At 46.0% G+C, this 20,285-nt stretch overlaps 1 protein-coding gene across 1 annotated transcript in view; it reads left to right on the top strand.

Annotated features, from left to right (window-relative positions):
- Window positions 1-20,285, top strand: part of LOC129835969 (phospholipid phosphatase 4-like) — a 199,402-nt gene that overhangs the window by 163,196 nt on the left and 15,921 nt on the right. Inside the window, exons 4-5 of the mRNA XM_055901675.1 lie at window positions 3,906-3,969; window positions 4,305-4,429. Coding sequence (XP_055757650.1) covers window positions 3,906-3,969; window positions 4,305-4,429 — 189 coding nt within the window. The remainder of the gene's footprint in view (window positions 1-3,905; window positions 3,970-4,304; window positions 4,430-20,285) is intronic.

The raw sequence follows: 20,285 nt of genomic DNA, 5'->3' as shown, positions 1-20,285 counted from the left end.
TGAGGTAATGGGAGCTGCAACCTGACCAAAACCCCGGATAAATCTCCGGTAGTAATTGGCAAACCCTAAAAAACGCTGCACCTCCTTTACCGTGGTTGGAGTCGGCCAATTACGCACGGCTGTAATGCGGTCGCTCTCCATTTCCACTCCTGAAGTGGAAATCTGATGCCCTAGGAAGGAGATGGATTGTTGGAAGAACAAGCATTTCTCAGCCTTGACATATAAATCATGCTCCAACAGGCGACCAAGCACCCTGCGCACCAAGGACACATGCTCAGCGCGTGTAGCAGAGTATATCAAAATATCATCGATATACACCACTACACCCTGCCCATTCAGGTCCCTGAAGATCTCATCTACAAACGATTGGAAGACTGATGGAGCATTCATCAACCCATATGGCATGACCAGGTACTCATAATGACCTGAGGTGGTGCTAAATGCCGTCTTCCACTCATCACCCTTCCTAATACGCACCAGATTGTACGCACTCCTGAGATCCAATTTTGTGAAGAAGCGGGCCCCGCGCATTGACTCCATTACTGTATTAATCAAAGGTAGCGGGTAACTATATTTTACCGTGATTTTATTAAGGTCTCGATAATCAATGCACGGGCGTAAACCGCCATCCTTCTTCTTCACAAAAAAGAAACTCGAAGAGGCGGGTGAAATGGATGGCTGAATGAACCCCTGACGCAGGGATTCAGAGATATAATTATTCATAGCCACTGTCTCCGCTTGCGACAGAGGATACACATGACTCCTGGGATATGCAGCGTCTACCAGGAGATCTATCGCACAATCCCCCTGTCGATGGGGTGGTAATTGAGTCACCTTCTTTTTACAGAAGGCGAGTGCCAAATCGGCATATTCTGGGGGAATGCGCACGGTGGAAACCTGGTCTGGACTTTCCACCGTAGTAGCACCAACGGAAACCCCTACACACCTACCTGAGCACTCTCGCGACCACCCCGTGAGAGCCCTCTGTGGCCAAGAAACAGTGGGATTATGAGTAGTTAACCAGGGTAGGCCTAACACCACAGAATACGCAGGGGAATCAATAAGAAAAAGACTAATCTTTTCCTTGTGACCTCCCTGCGTTATCATAGACAAAGGTGCGGTGACCTCCCTGATAAACCCTGACCCTATTGGTCGACTATCTAAAGCATGAATAGGGAAAGGCATATCAACAGAAACAACAGGAATCCCTAAACTATGAGCAAAATTTTTATTAATGAAATTCCCAGCCGCGCCTGAATCTACTAGCGCCTTATACTGGGAATGCAGGGAAAAATCCGGAAAGGTGACAGAGACAAACATAAGTGCAACAGCGGGCTCTGGATGAGTATGGTGCCTACTCACCTGGGGTGATGCCAGAGTGCCCTGCCTGCCTTCTCTATTCCCAGAGGAACCAACCCGACACCGATCAGCAGTGTGATCTCTGCGATCATAGATGGTGCTCGAGCGGGTACCCCCTCCGGTCTCCCGACGCACCGTCCCTCCCAATTCCATTGGTTCGGGAGAGAGGGTGCGGGAGGATGGAACAACCAGACCCCGATCTAGACGTCCACGAGTAGCCAGCATGTTGTCCAGCCTGATGGACATGTCCACCAGCTGGTCGAAGTTAAGGGTGGTGTCTCTACAGGCCAGCTCCCGACGGACGTCCTCACGTAGGCTACAATGGTAATGGTCGATCAGGGCCCTGTCGCTCCATCCAGCGCCGGCAGCCAAGGTCCTAAACTCCAAAGCAAACTCCTGGGCACTCCTCGTCCCCTGCCTCAGATGATAGAGAAGCTCACCCGCCGTTTTTCCTTCGGGAGGATGGTCGAATACTCTCCTGAAATAACGGGTGAACTCCTCAAAATGGTCCAACGCCGCATTCTCCTCTCTACACACAGCGCTGGCCCACTCCCGGGCTCTCCCGGTGAGGCATGAGACGAGGGCGGAACTCTTCTCCCGGTCGGATGGTACTGGGGAGACCGTGGCCAGATATAAGTTCAGTTTAAGGAGGAAACCCTGGCAGCCAGCAGTATCTCCGTTGTAACCCGTGGGTAGGGGTAAACGGATTTTATTAGGTTCAGGTGGGGAAAACGCGTTAACGGTAAATCCCAGTTGTGGCAGTGGAGGCGCTGGAGAAACTCCCTGTCTCTCCAAGCGATCCATATTCTGGACAATACGATCCATGATGGCGCTCAAACAGTCAATCTCCTTAGCTTGTTCCATAACGCGCTTTTCCACCTCCATGGCCGTCGTGTCCTCTCCTGCTGACTTCATATATATTGGTCAGAGATTCTGTCACAGCGGCGTGTATAAGTGGCAGAGGAAGTCAGGCGCAGGAGAGTCAAAATAGAGTGTAGCATGGAGTACTTTAATAAAAGTCCCAGTAATTAGCTCCATAACACTCACGGAAAAATATCATACAAAATCTGGGTACGAAGACCCATCGCACACCTATACACAAACAGCACAACACTTGACAACGAACAATCTCTGACAAACACATGAAGGGAAACAGAAGGTTAAATACACAACAGGTAATAAATGGGATTGACAACAGGTGTGTGGGAAGACAAGACAAAACCAATGGAAAATGAAAAATGGATCGATGATGGCTAGAAGACCGGTGAAGTCGACCGCCGAACACCGCCCGGACAAGGAGAGGCAACGACTTCGGCGGAAGTCGTGACAGCATGTCAGATTTCAAAAAAGCTTTACGGAAAAAGCAAACCATGCAATAATCTGAGTCGGCGCTCAGAGCCCAATCAAGACACAAATATATCCGCCATATTGTGCAGTCAACATGTCAGAAATAACATTATAAAAATTCACTTACCTTTGATGATCTTCATAAAAATGCACTCCCAGGAATCCCAGTTCAACAATAAATGTTTGTTTTGTTCGATAATGTCCATCCTTTATGTCCAAATTCCTCCTTGTTGTTCTAGCGTTCAGTACACTTTCCAAACTCACGGCGCGCGGGCAAGTCCAGCGGAAAGTACGGCAGAAAAGTTAAAGTTATATTACAGTCCGTAAAAACATGACAAACTAAGTATTGAATCAATTTTTAGGATGTTTTTAACATAATTCATCAATAATGTTCCAACTGGAGAATTCCTTTGTCTTCAGAAAAGCAAATGGAACGGGAGCGAACTCTCATGTGAACGCGCATGGTCAGCTTGTGGCTGCTGGCAGACCTCTGACTCATTCCCCTCTCATTCACCCCCACTTCACAGTAGAAGCATCAGACAAGGTTCTAAAGACGGTTGACATCTAGTGGAAGCCTTAAGAAGTGCAACATTACCAATATCCCACTGTGTCTTCAATAGGAGCTGAGTTAAAAATCGACCAACCTCAGATTCCTCACTTCCTGGTTGGATTTCTTCTCAGGCTTTTGCCCGCCATATGAGTTCTGTTATACTCACAGACATCATTCAAATTGTTTTAGAAACTTCGGAATGTTTTCTATCCAAATCCACTAATAATATGCATATTCTAGCTTTTATGGCTTTGTAGCAGGCCGTTTACTCTGGGCATGCTTTTCATCCGGACGTGAAAATACTGCCCCCTACCCCAAAGAAGTTTTAACTGACTTGCCTAGTTAAATAAAGGTATAAAAAAAATACATCCCTTTAATGTTCTGTTTTATTACTACATCAAATGCAGAATAACTGGCACAGATCCAGAATCTCTACCAGAGTGGCAAAGAAAACAGCACAATGGAGCTCAAATCTTGGCACGCAACTTACTCCCCATAGATTATCATTCATCTGTAATAGATACATGCTTGCCCTCTGACTCAGGTGTATTGTTGAGGTTGTAAGTGCTGTGTCACCCCCGGTTGCTCAGTCATTTTGCTGTGTTGTGTTTTACCTGTTTCTGTCTCTGGTTCTTTCTCTGTCCTGCAGCTGTCTCACTGGCCTTAGCCTTGAATGGAGTCTTCACAAACACTATCAAGTTGATCGTTGGCAGGTAAATACATCATTGCAGTACACCAACTAGACTCAAAAACTGTTTGGGGAAGGTTGAATTATATATCAATGAGTACCTTAATAAAATTGGCATTCACCATTCAGTTATGCGGTGTGGCACTTATTTTCATTTATTTAATTTTTATTTAACCGTTATTTAACTAGGCAAGTCAGTTAAGAACAAATTCTTCTTTACATTGACTGCCTATGGGACTCCCAATCACGTTCGGTTGTGATTTAAATAATTAACTAAATGCCTTGACATGTACTTAAAGTAAACTTTAGGTGGCATAACTTTAGTGATTGATTGAAATGTTTTCTTCCTTTTCTCTGCAGACCCAGGCCAGACTACTTCCAGCGCTGTTTCCCAGATGGACAGGTGAACGTTAAGATGCTGTGCACCGGAGAACCATACCTGGTGTCAGAGGGACGCAAGAGTTTCCCGAGCAGCCACTCTTCTTGTGAGTATCAGTCAGTCAGCAGCCACAACACTGTCGATCAGTATGTTTTGGGGATCAGTTTGAGCCAGGCAAGGCACAGAACCCCTAATCTTGATCCCAGCAAACCAAAACTGGTTCTGTGTAAGTTCTCAGAACATCGGTGAGGTTGTAGCAAATGTTCTCATGACACAAAAACTGTCCAGTTGTGCTGATCATTATATAATGTTTGTATAAACATTCGCCTGACGTTGCAAGAACGTTCCCAGAAAACGTTACGTCTGTTCTTTAAAGGTTCTCAGAAAGTTTCATTAGGTTGTGGGAACATTGTGGGGATATCACAAAAGATATGTTCCCAAAACACCAAAACTCTCCAGTTGTGCAGATGACTATACCATGTTATTTTAGTGTGCAAAAAACACATTTCATTAGGTTGTGTGAACATTGTAGGGATTTTACAAGAGATAGTTTCCCAAAACACAAAATCAGTCTACTTGTGATGACATTCTTAAAATGTTTGATTCAGGGTGCACAAAAAACTCCCCCAATGTTCTTAGAATGGTTTTCATATGTTCCCAGAATGCTACAATTCACTTTTGAACAGTGGTTTCTTTCATGTGTTAGTGTTATCTTACTGATGTTAGGTTCTAAACAAACAGACGACTAGTAAAAAGCTCATACCAATTTTATTCGCCCACTGGGTCAAACAGCCGCCAAGACAAAAACATGATTACACAAGCACATATATTTATACCCTCCTACTAGAAGGAGTCAACTCTTTGCACATCTAGACAGCCAATACATCTCTGCTGCTAGTCAGGAACTCAATTGGTTCCTCTCACTGGTGTAGTCACGGCTCTGCCTCATGCTAGAACCTTAATGGGAATGGAAGTATATGTGTGTAATAGGACTTCTCACTTCACCCGACCTGACTTCGGGACAAATTCCTCACTCCTCCCTAATCCACGGCTGTCCTACCTTATCAGTGACTGAAACCAGACTGTTGCCTTTTGCCTCCCTCCTTAACTTCTTATGGCTGCAGGGGGCGTATTGAAAAACTGGAAAATATGTGCCCATTTTCAAACGGCCTCTTAATCAATTTTTGCTCTTACAATATGCATAGTATTACTACTATTGGAAGGAAAACAGTCTCTAGTTTCTAAAAACGTTTGAATTATTTCTCTAAGTGGAACAAAACTATTTTTACAGCCCATTTCCTATCCGGAAGTGAGATTTCCAAAATCGATGTCTCTCTTCAAGACCTTGTCTATAAAAGGGCATGTCACTTAGGACTGTAGAAACAAGTCATACGCCTTCCCCTGGGTGTCATGCGGAAGTGAGAGCAGAAAGGACTTGAATATCTCGTCCTGGGATTGAACACAACCTCTTGGAGTGAGACTTGCGCACTTTTTTTTTTTTTCTGGGCGCGAAGTAGAACCTGGACTCGGCTCCTGGAAAACGCTCGTTAAAGGTGAATATGATCTCCGGCCTCGATTTTATTTGGCACATGTCACAATATCATCCTAAAGTATGTTTTTTCAATATAGTTTAATTATATTATTGAAATTTATTCTGGACATTAAACGTGATGCGACGCAAGAATTTTGTCAAGATGGAGAGGTTAGCGTCGCACTGCCAGCGTGCTTGCTAATTCAAGAGGGAAATCGTTTGTTCTGGATCGAAATAAAGACGTTTCTGAACAAAGGACCCCTTGGAGAACATTCTGATGGAAGATCAACAAAGATAAGGACCCAATTTGGGATGCTTTTTCATATATCTGTCGAACTGTGCTATGCTACCGTTTGACTAGAATCAATGCTGCTGTGTGCTAGCTAATGTAGTAAGCTAATATAACGATATATTGTGTTTTCGCTGTAAAACACTTCAAAAATCGGAAATATTGGCTCTATTCACAAGATCTTTGTATTTCATTAGCTATCCACCATATATTTTTCTGAAATGTTTTATGATGTGTAATTAGTAGTTGACGTTGGTGTCTGTATTTTCTCTGGCTACTCCCGTGCGATTTCTGACTGTAGCTATGATGGTAACAGTAATGTAAAACTGATTTATAGCTAAAATATGCAAATTTTTTGAACAAAACAGATTTATTGTGTAACATGTTATAGGACTGTCATCTGAGGTAGTTTTTTCTAGGTTATTTAGGTTGGTTCTAGGTTAGTTAGGTTGGCTTTGTGCATGCTACTTGCATCCTACTTGTGCTGTGAAAAATGTCTGTCCTCTTTTTTATTCGGTGGTGAGCTAACATAAATATACGTGGTGTTTTCTCTGTAAAACATTTAAAAAATCGGACATGTTGGCTGGATTGACAAGATGTTTATCTTTCAAATGCTGTATTGGACTTGTTAATGTGTGAAAGTTAAATATTTAAAAAAATAGATTTTGAATTTCGCGCCCTGCACTTGAGCTGGATGTTGTCATAAGTGCACCGGTGTCCGGCTGCAGCCCAAACAGGTTTTAAGAACCATGGTATTTATCAATAACATGTTTGACAGAATCTAAAATTTCTGTAACTTTTTCTTAGAAAAAAATATTTGGTGATCAAAAACATTTTAATGTTTGTGGGACATTATCATCCTAATGTTAACTCAAACCCTAACCAGGCTTTTCTCAGAACCAATTTAATCGAATCCAAAGACGATTTGACGAATAATGTTTAGGGGAACGTTATTGAAAAAATCATGTCATAACGGCACACTATAACTTTATGAGAGCTTTGTGGGTGCTTCTTGTTATGGGTGATGTAATTAACATCATCAACATTAGCAGGACGTTCCTGTAATGTTTTCTCAGAACCATTTCTATTGTTCTCACATTTTGTTGCGGCAGAATATTCTGAAAACATTACTGATAAATTGTGTGATTACATTACCTGAAAACCTAATGAGAACGTTTGGGGAATGTTCTGTGTTTGTTGTGAAAGATGTTCTGGACAACATTTTTGTGAACGTTAGGAGAACATTCAAGAACATTCTTTGAATGTTTTTGGGGTGTTTATTATCCTAATTTTAGTTATAACCCTAACTAGAACTTAATAGGAATCTTAGCTTGTCACGACTTCCTCCGAAGTTGGTCGCTCTCCTTGTTCGGGCAGCGTTCGTCTTCTAGCCATCGCCTCTAAACCTTTCATTTTCCATTTGTTTTGTCTTGTTTTCCGCACACCTGGTTTACATCTGCTCATGATTACTATGTGTATTTAGCCGTCTGTTCCCTCCATGTCTGTGTGGGGTATTGTTTATTGTCTTGGTTGGCACGCTTCCGGCTGGTTTGCCCTGGGTTTTATTTGTACCCGTGATTTGTGGCAGCCGGTACTTTGTACTTGGTTGTTGTACTTTCTGCAGCCTCACTTGTTCTTTGGGCATTTGTTTTTGTGACGCGGTTGCATTCTGTTCTTACAAATTGCCTCAGTAAAGTGCTTCTTTGTTCACTCATCTCTGCTCTCCTGCGCCTGACTTCCACCAGCTACACCCACCGCATGACATAGCTAATGTTTTAGAAATGTCCTCGGTTTGCTGGGATCACATAATGAGTAGATATTTGGGATGCAAGAGGATTTTTAGATCAATGATTCTGTGCTGTCTGACTAATGTAGTCAATCTCAAACATTACTCTGTCAGTAGTGTCACAAGGACACCTTGCATTACACCTAAAGGCTGTATTACAGTAATCCAAATGAAATGGAAAGGTTTTTCCTTCCATGTATCAAATCATCCTATGGATGCCTCGAGACAGGATCAATGTCAATTTTGGCTACATCCCAAATGGCCCCCTATTCCCTACATAGTGAACTACTTTTGCCCAGAGCCCTATGGGCCCTGGTTAAAGGTAGTGCACTATAAAGGGAATAGGGTGTCATTTGGGGCATCACTTATGACTCAGTCAACATCAGTCTCACAGTGACAATGTGAGTGTCTTTTCTATTGCGGAGTCACTCATGGTACTGTATTTAGTAATTACTCTGAGCAGTACTGAAGATATACTGAGTTGTTATTCAATTTGAGTTTTGAGTACCTGATTTGGCTACTGAGTTCTTATTAGATTTGCCGATCCTGGCCTGGACTGAACCTACAAAGAGTCGTCCTCATTTGACTGCGTTGCTTAAGTGTATATTAGGTGTAGATTACTGAGCTAAAAGGTAGAGCTGCTGCTTTCAAGGAGCGGGACTCTAACCCGGAAGCTTATAAGAAATCCCGCTATGCCCTCCGACGAACCATCAAACAGGAAAAGCGTTTGGACTAAGATCGAATCGTACTACACCGGCTCTGACACACGTTGGATGTGGCAGGGGTTACAAACCATTACAGACTACAAGGGGAAGCACAGCTGACAGCTACCCAGTGACACGAGCCTACCAGACTAGCTAAACTACTTCTATGCTCGCCTGGAGGCAAATAACACTGCATGTTTATGCATGAGCACACCAGCTGTTCCGGAAGACTGTGTGATAACGCTCTCCACAGCCGATGTGAGTAAGTAAGACCTTTAAACAGGTCAATATTCACAAGTCCGCAGGGACAGACGGATTACCAGGACGTGTACTGCAAGCATGCGCTGACCAACTGGCAAGTGTCTTCACTGACATTTTCAACCTCTCCCTGTCCGAGTGTGTAATACCAACATGTTTTCAAGCAGACCAAGAACCCTAAGGTTACCTGCCTCAACGACTACTGACCCGTAGCACTCACGTCTGTAGCCATGAAGTGCTTTGAAAGGCTGGTCATTGCTCACATCAACTCCATCATCCCAGAAACCTTAGACCCACTCCAATTTGCATACCGCCCCAACAGATCCACAGATGATGCAATCTCCATTGCACTCCACACTGCCCTCACCCACCTGGACAAAAGTAATACCTATGTAAGAATGCTATTCATTGACTACAGATCAGCATTCAACACCATAGTCCCCTCCAAACTCATCACCAAGCTCAGGACCCTGGGACCTAACACCTCCCTCTGCATCTGGATCCTGGACTTCCTGACGGGCTGCCCTCAGTCGGTGAGGGTAGGCAACAACACATCTGCCACGTTGGCCATCAACACGGGGGGCCCTCAGGGGTGTATGCTTAGTCACTTTCTGTACTCCCTGTTCACAAATGACTGCGTAGCCGTGCACGACTCCAACACCATCATCAAGTTTGATGACGAAACAACGTTGGTAGGAGGAAGCCTATAGGGAGGAGGCCAGAGACCTGGCAGTGTGGTGCCAGGACAACAACCTCTCCCTCAATGTCAGCAAGGCAAAAGAGCTGATCGAAGGGGCGATCACGCCCCCTTCCACATTGATGGGGTTGTAGTGGAGCAGCCCCTTAGGTGGCTGAAAATATTTGGCATGGGCTCTCAAATAGGCCTACAGCTACACAATTGAGGGCTGCATCACCGCCCGGTACGTCAAATGCAAGGCACCGGACCGCTAGGCGTTTAGAGGGTGGGGAGAATGCTCCCTGCCATCCAGAACCTCCATATCAGGCGGTGTCAGAGGAAGGCCCATAAAGATTCCAGCCACCCAAGCCATAGACTGCTTTCCCTGCTACCGCACGGCAAGCGGTACAAGTGCGCCAAGTCTAGAACCAACAGGACCCCCAACAGCCTCTACCCCCAAGACATAAGACTGCTAAAAAAAACTGCTAAATAGCGAATCAAAGGGCTACCTGGACAACCTGCACTAACGCTCTTGCACTGACTCTATGCACACACACTGGACTCTGCACACACACACAAACATACTGACACTGACACCCCAACATACACACACTACATACGTCCACACATAACATGCGCACACATGCATAATATAGTCGTGACAATCAATCAATCAATCAAATGTATTTATAAAGCCCTTTTTACATCAGTCGATGTCACAAAGTGCTGTACAGAAACCCAGCCTTAAACCCCAAACAGCAAGCAATGCAGATGTAGAAGCACGGTGGCTAGGAAAAACTCCCTAGTAAGGCCAGAACCTAGGTAGAAACCTAGAGAGGAACCAGGCTCTTTTTCTTTTCTTTTTTTTATTTCACCTTTATTTAACCAGGTAGGCTAGTTGAGAACAAGTTCTCATTTACAACTGCGACCTGGCCAAGATAAAGCATAGCAGTGTGAACAGACAACAACACAGAGTTACACATGGAGTAAACAATAAACAAGTCAATAACACAGCAGGACAAAAAAGAGTCTATATACATTGTGTGCATAAGGCATGAGGAGGTAGGCAATAAATAGGCAATAAATAGGCCATAGGAGCGAATAATTACAATTTAGCAGATTAACACTGGAGTGATAAATCATCAGATGATCATGTGCAAGTAGAGATACTGGTGTGCAAAAGAGCAGAAAAGTAAATAAATAAAAACAGTATGGGGATGAGGTAGGTAAATTGGGTGGGCTATTTACAGATGGACTATGTACAGCTGCAGCGATCGGTTAGCTGCTCAGATAGCAGATGTTTAAAGTTGGTGAGGGAAATAAAAGACTCCAACTTCAGCAATTTTTGCAATTTGTTCCAGTCACAGGTAGCAGAGAACTGGAAGGAAAGGCGACCAAATGAGGTGTTGGCTTTGGGGATGATCAGTGAGATATACCTGCTGGAGCGCGTGCTGTGGGTGGGTGTTGTTATCGTGACCAGTGAACTGAAATAAGGCGGAGCTTTACCTAGCATCTACTTATAGATGACCTGGAGCCAGTGGGTCTGTCGACGAATATGTAGCGAGGGCCAGCCGACTAGAGCATACAGGTCGCAGTGGTGGGTGGTATAAGGTGTTTTAGTAACAAAACGGATGGCACTATGATAGACTGCATCTAGTTTGCTGAGTAGAATATTGGAAGCTATTTTGTAGATGACATCGCCGAAGTCGAGGATCGGTAGGATAGTCAGTTTTACTAGGTTAAGTTTGGCGGCGTGAGTGAAGGAGGCTTTGTTGAGAAATAGAAAGACGATTCTTCATTTGATTTTGGATTGGAGATGTTTAATATGAGTCTGGAAGGAGAGTTTACAGTCTAACCAGACACCTAGGTATTTATAGATGTCCACATATTCTAGGTCGGAAGCGTCCATGGTGGTGATGCTAGTCAGGCGGGCGGGTGCAGGCAGCGAACGGTTGAAAAGCATGCATTTGGTTTTACTAGCGTTTAAGAGCAGTTGGAGGCCGCAGAAGGAGTGTTGTATGGCATTGAAGCTCGTTTGGAGGTTAGATAGCACAGTGTCCAAGGAAGGGCCAGAAGTATACAGAATGGTGTCGTCTGCGTAGAGGTGGATCAGGGAATCGCCAGCAGCAAGAGCAACATCAATGATATATACAGAGAAAAGAGTCGGCCCGAGAATTGAACCCTGTGGTACCCCCATAGAGACTGCCAGAGGACCGGACGACATGCCCTCCGATTTGACACACTGAACTATGTCTGCAAAGTAGTTGGTGAACCAGGCAAGGCATTCATCAGAAAAACCGAGGCTACTGAGTCTGCCGATAAGAATATGGTGATTGACAAAGTCGAAAGCCTTGGCCAGGTCGATGAAGACGGCCGCACAGTACTGTCTTTTATCGATGGCAGTTATGATATCGTTTAGTACCTTGAGCGTGGCTGAGGTGCACCCGTGACCGGTTCGGAAACCGGATTGCACAGCGGAGAAGGTACGGTGGGATTCGAGATGGTCAGTGATCTGTTTATTAACTTGGATTTCGAAGACCTTAGATAGGCAGGGCAGGATGGAAATAGGTCTGTAACAGTTTGAATCCAGGGTGTCTCCACCTTTGAAGAGGGGGATGACCGCAGCAGCTTTCCAATCCTTGGGGATCTCAGACGATATGAAAGAGAGGTTTACCAGGCTGGTAATAGGGGTTGCGACAATGGCGGCGGATAGTTTCAGATATAGAGGGTCCAGAATGTCAAGCCCAGCTGATTTGTATGGGTCCAGGCTTTGCACCTCTTTCAGGACATCTGCTATCTGGATCTGGGTAAAGGAGAAGCTGGGGATGCTTGGGCGAGTTGCTGCGGGAGGGGGGGGGGGGGGGGGGGGGTGGAGCTGTTGGCCGAGGTTGGAGTATAGCCAGGTGGAAGGCATGGTCAGCCGTTGAGAAATGCTTGTTGAAGTTTTCGATTATCTTGGATTTATCGGTGGTGACCGTGTTACCTAGCCTCAGTGCAGCGGGCAGCTGGGAGGAGGTGCTCTTGTTCTCCATGGACTTTACAGTGTCCCAGAACTTTTTGGAGTTAGAGCTACAGGATGCAAATTTCTCCTTGAAAAAGCTAGCTTTTGCTTTCCTGACTGACTGCGTGTATTGGTTCCTGACTTCCCTGAACAGTTGCATATCGCGGGAACTATTCGATGCTATTGCAGTCCGCCACAGGATGTTTTTGTGCTGGTCGAGGGCAGTCAGGTCTGGAGTGAACCAAGGGCTATATCTGTTCTTAGTTCTGCAGTTTTTGAACGGGGCATGCTTATCTAAGATGGTGAGGAAGTTACTTTTAAAGAATGACCAGGCATCCTCAACTGACGGGATGAGGTCAATATCCTTCCAGGATACCCGGGCCAGGTCAATTAGAAAGGCCTGCTTGCAAAAGTGTTTTAGGGAGCGTTTGACAGTGATGAGGGGTGGTCGTTTGACCGCGGACCCGTAGCGGATACAGACAATGAGGCAGTGATCGCTGAGATCCTGATTGAAGACAGCAGAGGTGTATTTCGAGGGCAAGTTGGTCAGGACAATGTCTATGAGGGTGCCCATGTTTACGGATTTAGGGTTGTACCTGGTGGGTTCCTGAATAATTTGTGTGAGACTTAGGGCATCTAGCTTAGATTGTAGGACTGCCGGGGTGTTAAACTTCTACTGCCTCAGAAACCCGGATCCGGGATCTCCCCCCACCCCCCCCCCCCCACCCCACACTGATTAGCATCACTAGCATAGCGTCACATTTAAATAGTAGCATCTAAATATCATTCAATCACAAGTCCAAGACACCAAATGAAAGATACAGATCTTGTGAATAAAGTCACCATTTCAGATTTTCAAAATGTTTTACAGGGAAGACAAAATATGTAAATCTATTAGCTAACCATGTTAGCAAAAGACACCCTTTTTCTTTGTCCACCATTTTTTCTCAACACCAGTAGCTATCACCAATTCGGCTAAACTAAGATATTGATAGCCACTAACCAAGAAAAAACCTCATCAGATGACAGTCTGATAACATATTTATGGTATAGGATAGGTTTTGTTAGAAAAATTTGCATATTTCAGGTATAAATCATAGTTTGCCATTGCAGCCACCATCACAAATCTCACCAAAGCGAATAGAATTACTACAGAGAGCAACGTGTATGACCAATTTACTCATCATAAACCATTTCATAAAAATAGACAAAGCATAGCAATGGAAAGACACAGATCTTGTGATTTCAGACAATATTTCAGATTTTCTAAGCGTTTTACAGCGAAAACACAATAAATCGATAAGTTAGCATACATTTACATTACATTTAAGTCATTTAGCAGACGCTCTTATCCAGAGCGACTTACAAATTGGTGCATTCACCTAATGACATCCAGTGGAACAGCCACTTTACAATAGTGCATCTAAATCTTTTAAGGGGGGGGGGGGGGGCAGAAGGATTGCTTTATCCTAGGTATTCCTTGAAGAGGTGGGGTTTCAGGTGTCTCCGGAAGGTGGTGATTGACTCCGCTGTCCTGGCGTCGTGAGGGAGTTTGTTCCACCATTGGGGTGCCAGAGCAGCGAACAGTTTTGACTGGGCTGAGCGGGAACTGTACTTCCTCAGTGGTAGGGAGGCGAGCAGGCCAGAGGTGGATGAACGCAGTGCCCTTGTTTGGGTGTAGGGCCTGATCAGAGCCTGAAGGTACTGAGGTGCCGTTCCCCTCACAGCTCCGTAGGCAAGCACCATGGTCTTGTAGCGGATGCGAGCTTCAACTGGAAGCCAGTGGAGAGAGCGGAGGAGCGGGGTGACGTGAGAGAACTTGGGAAGGTTGAACACCAGACGGGCTGCGGCGTTCTGGATGAGTTGTAGGGGTTTGATGGCACAGACAGGGAGCCCAGCCAACAGCGAGTTGCAGTAATCCAGACGGGAGATGACAAGTGCCTGGATTAGGACCTGCGCCGCTTCCTGTGTGAGGCAGGGTCGTACTCTGCGGATGTTGTAGAGCATGAACCTACAGGAACGGGCCACCGCCTTGATGTTAGTTGAGAACGACAGGGTGTTGTCCAGGATCACGCCAAGGTTCTTAGCGCTATGGGAGGAGGACACAATGGAGTTGTCAACCGTGATGGCGAGATCATGGAACGGGCAGTCCTTCCCCGGGAGGAAGAGCAGCTCCGTCTTGCCGAGGTTCAGCTTGAGGTGGTGATCCGTCATCCACACTGATATGTCTGCCAGACATGCAGAGATGCGATTCGCCACCTGGTCATCAGAAGGGGGAAAGGAGAAGATTAATTGTGTGTCGTCTGCATAGCAATGATAGGAGAGACCATGTGAGGTTATGACAGAGCCAAGTGACTTGGTGTATAGCGAGAATAGGAGAGGGCCTAGAACAGAGCCCTGGGGGACACCAGTGGTGAGAGCGCGTGGTGAGGAGACAGATTCTCGCCACGCCACCTGGTAGGAGCGACCTGTCAGGTAGGACGCAATCCAAGCGTGGGCCGCGCCGGAGATGCCCAACTCGGAGAGGGTGGAGAGGAGGATCTGATGGTTCACAGTATCGAAGGCAGCCGATAGGTCTAGAAGGATGAGAGCAGAGGAGAGAGAGTTAGCTTTAGCAGTGCGGAGCGCCTCCGTGATACAGAGAAGAGCAGTCTCAGTTGAGTGACTAGTCTTGAAACCTGACTGATTTGGATCAAGAAGGTCATTCTGAGAGAGATAGCAGGAGAGCTGGCCAAGGACGGCACGTTCAAGAGTTTTGGAGAGAAAAGAAAGAAGGGATACTGGTCTGTAGTTGTTGACATCGGAGGGATCGAGTGTAGGTTTTTTCAGAAGGGGTGCAACTCTCGCTCTCTTGAAGATGGAAGGGACGTAGCCAGCGGTCAAGGATGAGTTGATGAGCGAGGTGAGGTAAGGGAGAAGGTCTCCGGAAATGATCTGGAGAAGAGAGGAGGGGATAGGGTCAAGCGGGCAGGTTGTTGGGCGGCCGGCCGTCACAAGACGCGAGATTTCATCTGGAGAGAGAGGGGAGAAAGAGGTCAAAGCACAGGGTAGGGCAGTGTGAGCAGAACCAGCGGTGTCGTTTGACTTAGCAAACGAGGATCGGATGTCGTCGACCTTCTTTTCAAAATGGTTGACGAAGTCGTCTGCAGAGAGGGAGGAGGGGGGGGAGGGGGAGGAGGATTCAGGAGGGAGGAGAAGGTGGCAAAGAGCTTCCTAGGGTTAGAGGCAGATGCTTGGAATTTAGAGTGGTAGAAAGTGGCTTTAGCAGCAGAGACAGAAGAGGAAAATGTAGAGAGGAGGGAGTGAAAGGATGCCAGGTCCGCAGGGAGGCGAGTTTTCCTCCATTTCCGCTCGGCTGCCCGGAGCCCTGTTCTGTGAGCTCGCAATGAGTCGTCGAGCCACGGAGCGGGAGGGGAGGACCGAGCCGGCCTGGAGGATAGGGGACATAGAGAGTCAAAGGATGCAGAAAGGGAGGAGAGGAGGGTTGAGGAGGCAGAATCAGGAGATAGGTTGGAGAAGGTTTGGGCAGAGGGAAGAGATGATAGGATGGAAGAGGAGAGAGTAGCGGGGGAGAGAGAGCGAAGGTTGGGACGGCGCGATACCATCCGAGTAGGGGCAGTGTGGGAAGTGTTGGATGAGAGCGAGAGGGAAAAGGATACAAGGTAGTGGTCGGAGACTTGGAGGGGAGTTGCAATGAGATTAGTGGAAGAACAGCATCTAGTAAAGATGAGGTCAAGCGTATTGCCTGCCTTGTGAGTAGGGGGGAAGGTGAGAGGGTGAGGTCAAAAGAGGAGAGGGGTGGAAAGATGGAGGCAGAGAGGAATGAGTCAAAGGTAGACATGGGGAGGTTAAAGTCACCCAGAACTGTGAGAGGTGAGCCGTCCTCAGGAAAGGAGCTTATCAAGGCATCAAGCTCATTGATGAACTCTCCAAGGGAACCTGGAGGGCGATAAATGATAAGGATGTTAAGCTTGAAAGGGCTGGTAACTGTGACAGCATGGAATTCAAAGGAGGCGATAGACAGATGGGTAAGGGGAGAAAGAGAGAATGACCACTTGGGAGAGATGAGGATCCCGGTGCCACCACCCCGCTGACCAGAAGCTCTGGGGGTGTGCGAGAACACGTGGGCAGACGAAGAGAGAGCAGTAGGAGTAGCAGTGTTATCTGTGGTGAGCCATGTTTCCGTCAGTGCCAAGAAGTCGAGGGACTGGAGGGACGCATAGGCTGAGATGAGCTCTGCCTTGTTGGCCGTGGATCGGCAGTTCCAGAGGCTACCGGAGACCTGGAACTCCACGGTCTCCACATACCACATGTGCAAACGTCACCCCAGCATGAATTCAAGCCAAAGGGAGCGATATCGTTATCATCGCCAAAATATATAAAAATTTTCACTAACCTTTTCAGAATTCTTCCGATGACACTCCTGTAACATCATATTACAACATACATATATTGTTTGTTCGAAAATGTGCATATTTAGCCATAAAAAAACGTGGTTATACAATGAAAATAGTAGCAAATCAAGCCTCAACATGTCGGACGCCATCTTTCATATTGATCTAGTTTAATCGAAAGCTAATCATATACTTGACTAAAAAATACAGGGTTGACAGGAATCGAAAGACAAATTAGTTCTTAATGCAATCGCTGATTTACATTTCTAAAATTATCCTTACTGTGCAATACAGGGTTCGCCAAGCGAAGCTATAGCAAACAAAATGGCGGATATATGCTTTTAAAATATTTCGACAGAACAACGATTTAACATATTAAATATTTCTTACTATGAGGTGATTTTCCATCAGATTCTTGGGCAATGCATCCTTTCTTGGGTCTAATCTTCTTTTGGTCGAAAGATGTCCTCTGTCCGTCGAAATGCCCACTAACGTTCGACCGGGACCCCGAAATGTGCCCAAAGCTTCAAAGAGCATCACATAGAAATTCCTCAAAATCGCACTAAACGGATATAAATTGCTATAAAACGGTTTAAATTAACTATGTTATGATGTTTCTAACTCCTATATCGAATTAAATTACAGACGGATACATTTCACGTTGATAACCGAGCCTCTGAAAATGGCATCCCGAGGTCCTCTTCTGCGTAATGGCCAGAGTCGAAAGGGGGGCTACCCTCACTCCTTGGCCTTTTATAACCTCTGAGAGCTACGCAGAAAGCCCATTCCACTTCTCATTGGTTACTGACATCCAGGGGAAGGCGGGTGCAGTTCATGTCGTTCCATAGGATATACACAGACTTTTAAAACTGATCTGAAATCAGAGCTTCACTTTCAGACCATCGCAGTACCTGTCATGGATTTCGCTGTAGAAAGAGTTCTGGGTCACCCACAGACAAAATTCCAACGGCTATAGAAACTAGAGAGTGTTTTCTATCCAATAGAATTAATAATATGCATATTGTACGATCAAGAATTGAGCACGAGGCAGTTTAATTTGGCGACACCCAGAAATAAAAAATGTTAATTGCGCCACCTATTGACAAAAGGTTATTAAGCATATCCCAGTTTAGGTCACCTAACAGAAAAAACTCTGAAGCTAGATGGGGGGCAATCAATTTACAAATGGTGTCCAAGGGGGGTCGGTAGCAGGCGGCAACAGTGAGAGACTTATTTCTGGAGAGATTCATTTTTAAAATTAGAAGTTCGAACTGTTTGGGTATGGACCTGGAATGTATGACGATACTTTGCAGGCTATCTCTGCAATAGATTTTCAACTCCTCCCCCTTTGGCAGTTCTATCTTGACGGAAAATGTTATAGTTGGGTATGGAAATCTCAGAATTTTTGGTGGCCTTCCTAAGCCAGGATTCAGACACGGCAAGGACATCAGGGTTGGCAGAGTGTGCTAAAGCAGTGAGTAAAACATACTTAGGGAGGAGGCTTCTGATGTTGACATGCATGAAACCAAGGCTTTTCCGATCACAGAAGTCAACAAATGAGGGTGCCTGGGGACATGCAGGGCCTGGGTTTACCTCCACATCACCCGAGGAACAGAGGAGGAGTAGGATGAGGGTGCGGCTAAAGGCTATCAAAACTGGTCGCTTAGAGCGTCGGAGACAAAGAATAAAAGGAGCAGATTTCTGGGCGTGGTAGAATAGATTCTGGGCATAATGTGCAGACAGGGGTATGGTGGGGTGCGGGTACAGCGGAGGCAAGCCCAGGCACTGGGTGATGATAAGAGAGGTTGTATCTCTGGACATGCTGGTTATAATGGGTGAGGTCACCGCATGTGTGGGAGGTGGGACAAAGGAGGTATCAGAGGTATGAAGAGTGGAACTAGGGGCTCCACTAACCTGAACAATAGTACACAAGGCATATTGACATTTGAGAGAGACATACAGCGAGGCATAAAGTAATCGCAGGTGTTGATTGGGAGAGCTAGCTAAGACAACAGGTGAGACAACAACAGCTAATCAGCTAACACAACAACAACAGGTAAAATGGCGATGACTAGGCAGAGAGGGTCGGATTAACTACACACAGAGCCTGAGTTCGCGGCTGGGGCCGACAGATAAAAAATAAACAGAATGGAGTACCGTGATTAATGGACAGTCCAGCAGGCATCAGCTATGTAGCCAAGTGATCATAGTGTCCAGGGGGCAGCAGTAGATGGAACAGGGAAGCCGCGGAGTAGTCGCCACTACGCTAGCACGCGGAAGACGCGGCATTTAAAGTTAGTAGCCTAGGGCTAGTAGGAGCGTCTGCTACGACGGAGGCCGGTTGAAGGTACAGCGGATGGAGTATTCGTCGGCAGACCAGTCGTGGTGGTGCGGCGGGTCGACAGAGGATCCAAGCCAGATGGCGAAAGAGGTATTATAGAATTTAGTTTTCCATCTGGGAGATGCGCCTGGCTCACGGCTAACTGGTGCTAGCTTCGTAGCAGGGGCGTTAGCCACTATAGCCACTCGGTAGCAGCGGTGAGTCCGGGTGAGCAGCTGAGTAGGCACTGGGTACTGGGTATTGGGTGCCACGGTGGGTGCTAGCTAGCTGTGAAGATCAGAAGTAGTGGTCCAGGGATTAAGGCAGGAATCCGGCGTTGTAGTGGAGAGACAGTCCAATACTGGTAGACTGGCGAGTATTATCCAGGCTAAAAACAGGGCTGGTATCTGTGCAGAAGGTAAAAGCCGATAGCAGTGGCTAACAATGACTAAATAGCTTGTAGCTAATTAGCGTGTTAGCTTCTGGTGGTTCTTGAATGTGTTCTAAAATAAAAAATAATAGAGATTCCGTATCACATTGGGTGAGGCAGGTTACCGGAAGGTATAATCGAATAAAAAATGGAAAAGAGTGAAAATAAAATAGAAATATATGCAAAAAAGAAGACAAATACAAAAGTACACGAGAGGTCGAACAAAAACACGTCTTCACTGCTACGCCATCTTGGAACATCAAGAGGGGTGGCCAGTCCTCTTCTGGCTGTGCCGGGTGGAGATTATAACAGAACATGGCCAACATGTTCAAACGTTCATAGATGACCAGCAGGGTCAAATAATAATAATCACAGTGGTTGTAGAGGGTGCAACAGGTCAGCACCTCAGGAGTAAATGTCAGTTGGCTTTCATAGCTGATCATTCAGAGTTAGAGACAGCATGTGCGGTAGAGAGAGAGTCCAAAACAGCAGGTCCGGGATAACACTGTCCTGACCCATAGATTTACACCTTTTATGACATAGGGCTGTTACGGTGACGGTATTACCGCCACA

Source organism: Salvelinus fontinalis, chromosome 37 (genome assembly GCF_029448725.1).
Source record: "Salvelinus fontinalis isolate EN_2023a chromosome 37, ASM2944872v1, whole genome shotgun sequence".
In the NCBI taxonomy this organism is placed as follows: domain Eukaryota; kingdom Metazoa; phylum Chordata; class Actinopteri; order Salmoniformes; family Salmonidae; genus Salvelinus; species Salvelinus fontinalis.
The sequence above is the reverse complement of the archived record's forward strand: the minus strand, read 5'-3'. Positions and strand labels throughout refer to the sequence as shown.